The following is a 2,405-nucleotide window of genomic DNA, read 5'->3' on the forward strand; positions in this document are numbered from 1 at the left end:
TGTTAAAATATGCATAAAAAAGAATGAGTTTACATAACTTTATTAATGATTACTATTATTATTATTATTATTTTCTAATTTGACCAGAGAAAGACAGAGAGACAGAGAGAGAGAAAGTGAGAAGGCAAGCTACCAGGTCTGAGACTTGAACCGTGGTCTGCCCTGTGGCAGTCTGACATCTTTAACCACCATATCACCTGCCGCCCCCAAAATACCCATTTTTTAATGAAATGATATTGGTAGTAGTGTTGAGGCTCCCTTAAACACTAGGCAATGGGGCCAGCTCTCTTTAAGTTTTCTTTCTTTTCTTTCTTTTTTTTTTTTTTAAGAGAGATTTTTGCTATAGGGTGTGTGCACTTGCCAGAGACACACAGAGAGACAGAAAGCAAGAAATCACCCCCTGGAGGGGACAGACATGCTGCAATCCCTACTCCTCTATTCTCTTCTCGGGATCTTGGGCACGCGTCTGGTGTGTTTTAAGCCACCAGGTCCAGGACTTGAACCGTAGTCAACTACGTGTGAGTCCAGTGAGGTAATCATTACCCCATCTGCTGGTCTTTTTTTTTTTTAAAGGTTTTTGCCATAGTGTGCATGTGCTTGCTAGAGACAGAGAGAGACAATGAGATGGAAGTGAGAGATTCCCCCTGTCCTCATGGGATGGCTATGCTGCAATCCCTTCTCCTCTATTTCCCTCCTAGGATTTTGGCCATGCATGCACAGCCACCTGGCATGATTTTCAAGCCTCTAGGCCTGGGGCTCAAACCGTGGTTGGCCACGTGGGAGTCCAGTGTATAATTACCATGCCATCTGCTGACCCTATTTTTTAAAAAAAATTTTTTCCATAAAGTGGGTGTGCTTAATGGAGAGAGACAGACAGAGAAAAAGAGAAAATGAGAAATCCTCCCCACCCCACCCCCGCCCCAGGTAGGATGGCCACGCTACAATCCCCTCTCCTCCATTCTCCTTTCGAGATTTTGGGCATGCACATATGCCTGGGGTGTTTTTCAAGCTGCTGGGTCTGGGACTTGAACCAAGGAGTCGGTCATGTCAGACCCAGCAGCTTACCCACCATGCCCCCTGCTGCCCTTGTTTTAACGTGGCAACTAGAGAATATAAAATGACAGAGTTGGCTTGCCTTACCTTTCCACTAGAGCAAGCTGCTCTCGGCGTGTGTGTGTGTGTCAGTACAACAGGGTAGAATGTGAAAAGTGTGATGTGATACAGAGCTGGCATAGTTCTCAGTGAAGCGGCGTGCACCCCAACCCTGATGAAACCCCTCACTGTCCCCCCAGAAAGAAGGCCAGACTCCCCCACTCACCTGTTGTACAGCTGTTGGGAACTGAATGTGTAGAGCACATACAAGGTGTTCCCCGCCAGAAAGACCAAGATCCACAGGATGACCAGCACCGACCTTTTCTCCTGGAGACAAAGCAAGACATCTGTGGGGGATGCTGTGACGCCAAAGGCACACAGGCAGAACATCCTAGAATGTTCTAGAATGTTCCTTGGCTAGTGGCAACTTTTCACTTGGCCTACGTTTTAGAGGAAGAGAAGGGCGCATATCTTTCCATCCCACTGCAGCCCAAGGGGTGGCCAGAGAAGGAGACAGAATGCTAGAAGTCTCTGGGAGAACTCTCTGGAAAGGCCAGAGAGCACTGTGGTGTAGGCACAGAGTATAGATGGAGCTGGATGACCTGGGTTCAACTCCTTGGTCTGCTCCTAGGGAGTTGTCTGACCCCGGATGAATCACTTAAACTCTGCAATTCTGCTTCCTCATCTGCAAAATGGGCATTCTACCTTATAGAGCTATGAGGATAAATGCACATAAAATGCTTGGAACAGAATCTGGCATGTATTGGGTTGCTGGAAAAGTCACAATGCATTTTTCCTATGGTTTTCTATGCAAAAATGCATCATGACTTTTCCGATAACCTGTCAGTAAGAGTTAGTTGACATTTAAGGTTAAGAACTGAGGCACAGAGGAATTACGTAATTAGCACAAGGGCACAGAGTTATTCGTTTGTCTTCCCTTCTGAGAGAGAAAGAGAAAAGTAGAAAGAGGGGGAGATAGGAACAGGAACGAGACAGAGATAGGCATCCTGTTTTTTAGAGAGAGGTTTGCTATAGGGCGTGTATGGTCACCAGACTGAGAGAGAGAGAGAGACAGAGAGACATCACCCAGGTGGGATGGTCACACCGCAATCCATTTTCCTCCATTCCCCTCTTGGGATCTGGGTCATGCATGCATACCTGCCTGGCATGTTTTAAGTCGCTGGGTCAGGGACTGGAATTGCAGTCAACTCCATGGGAGTCCTGTGATGTAAACACTGCCGGTTCCCAGAGCTAAGTGTTCTTTTTTTTTTTTTTTTGTGGGTTTTGCTGTAGGGCGCCTGTTGCCCCCAGAA

The 2,405-nt window shown here is 46.8% G+C and overlaps 1 protein-coding gene across 1 annotated transcript in view; it reads right to left on the reverse strand.

The window, feature by feature from the left end:
* The window catches only part of RNFT2 (ring finger protein, transmembrane 2), a gene marked incomplete at its 3' end in the record, with an annotated part of 75,819 nt that overhangs the window by 53,617 nt on the left and 19,797 nt on the right, over nt 1-2,405 (reverse strand). The window contains 1 exon segment of the mRNA XM_027773090.1: nt 1,319-1,419. Coding sequence (XP_027628891.1) covers nt 1,319-1,419 — 101 coding nt within the window.

Source organism: Tupaia chinensis, unplaced genomic scaffold (genome assembly GCF_000334495.1).
Source record: "Tupaia chinensis unplaced genomic scaffold, TupChi_1.0 Scaffold000320_1, whole genome shotgun sequence".
NCBI lineage: Eukaryota > Metazoa > Chordata > Mammalia > Scandentia > Tupaiidae > Tupaia > Tupaia belangeri.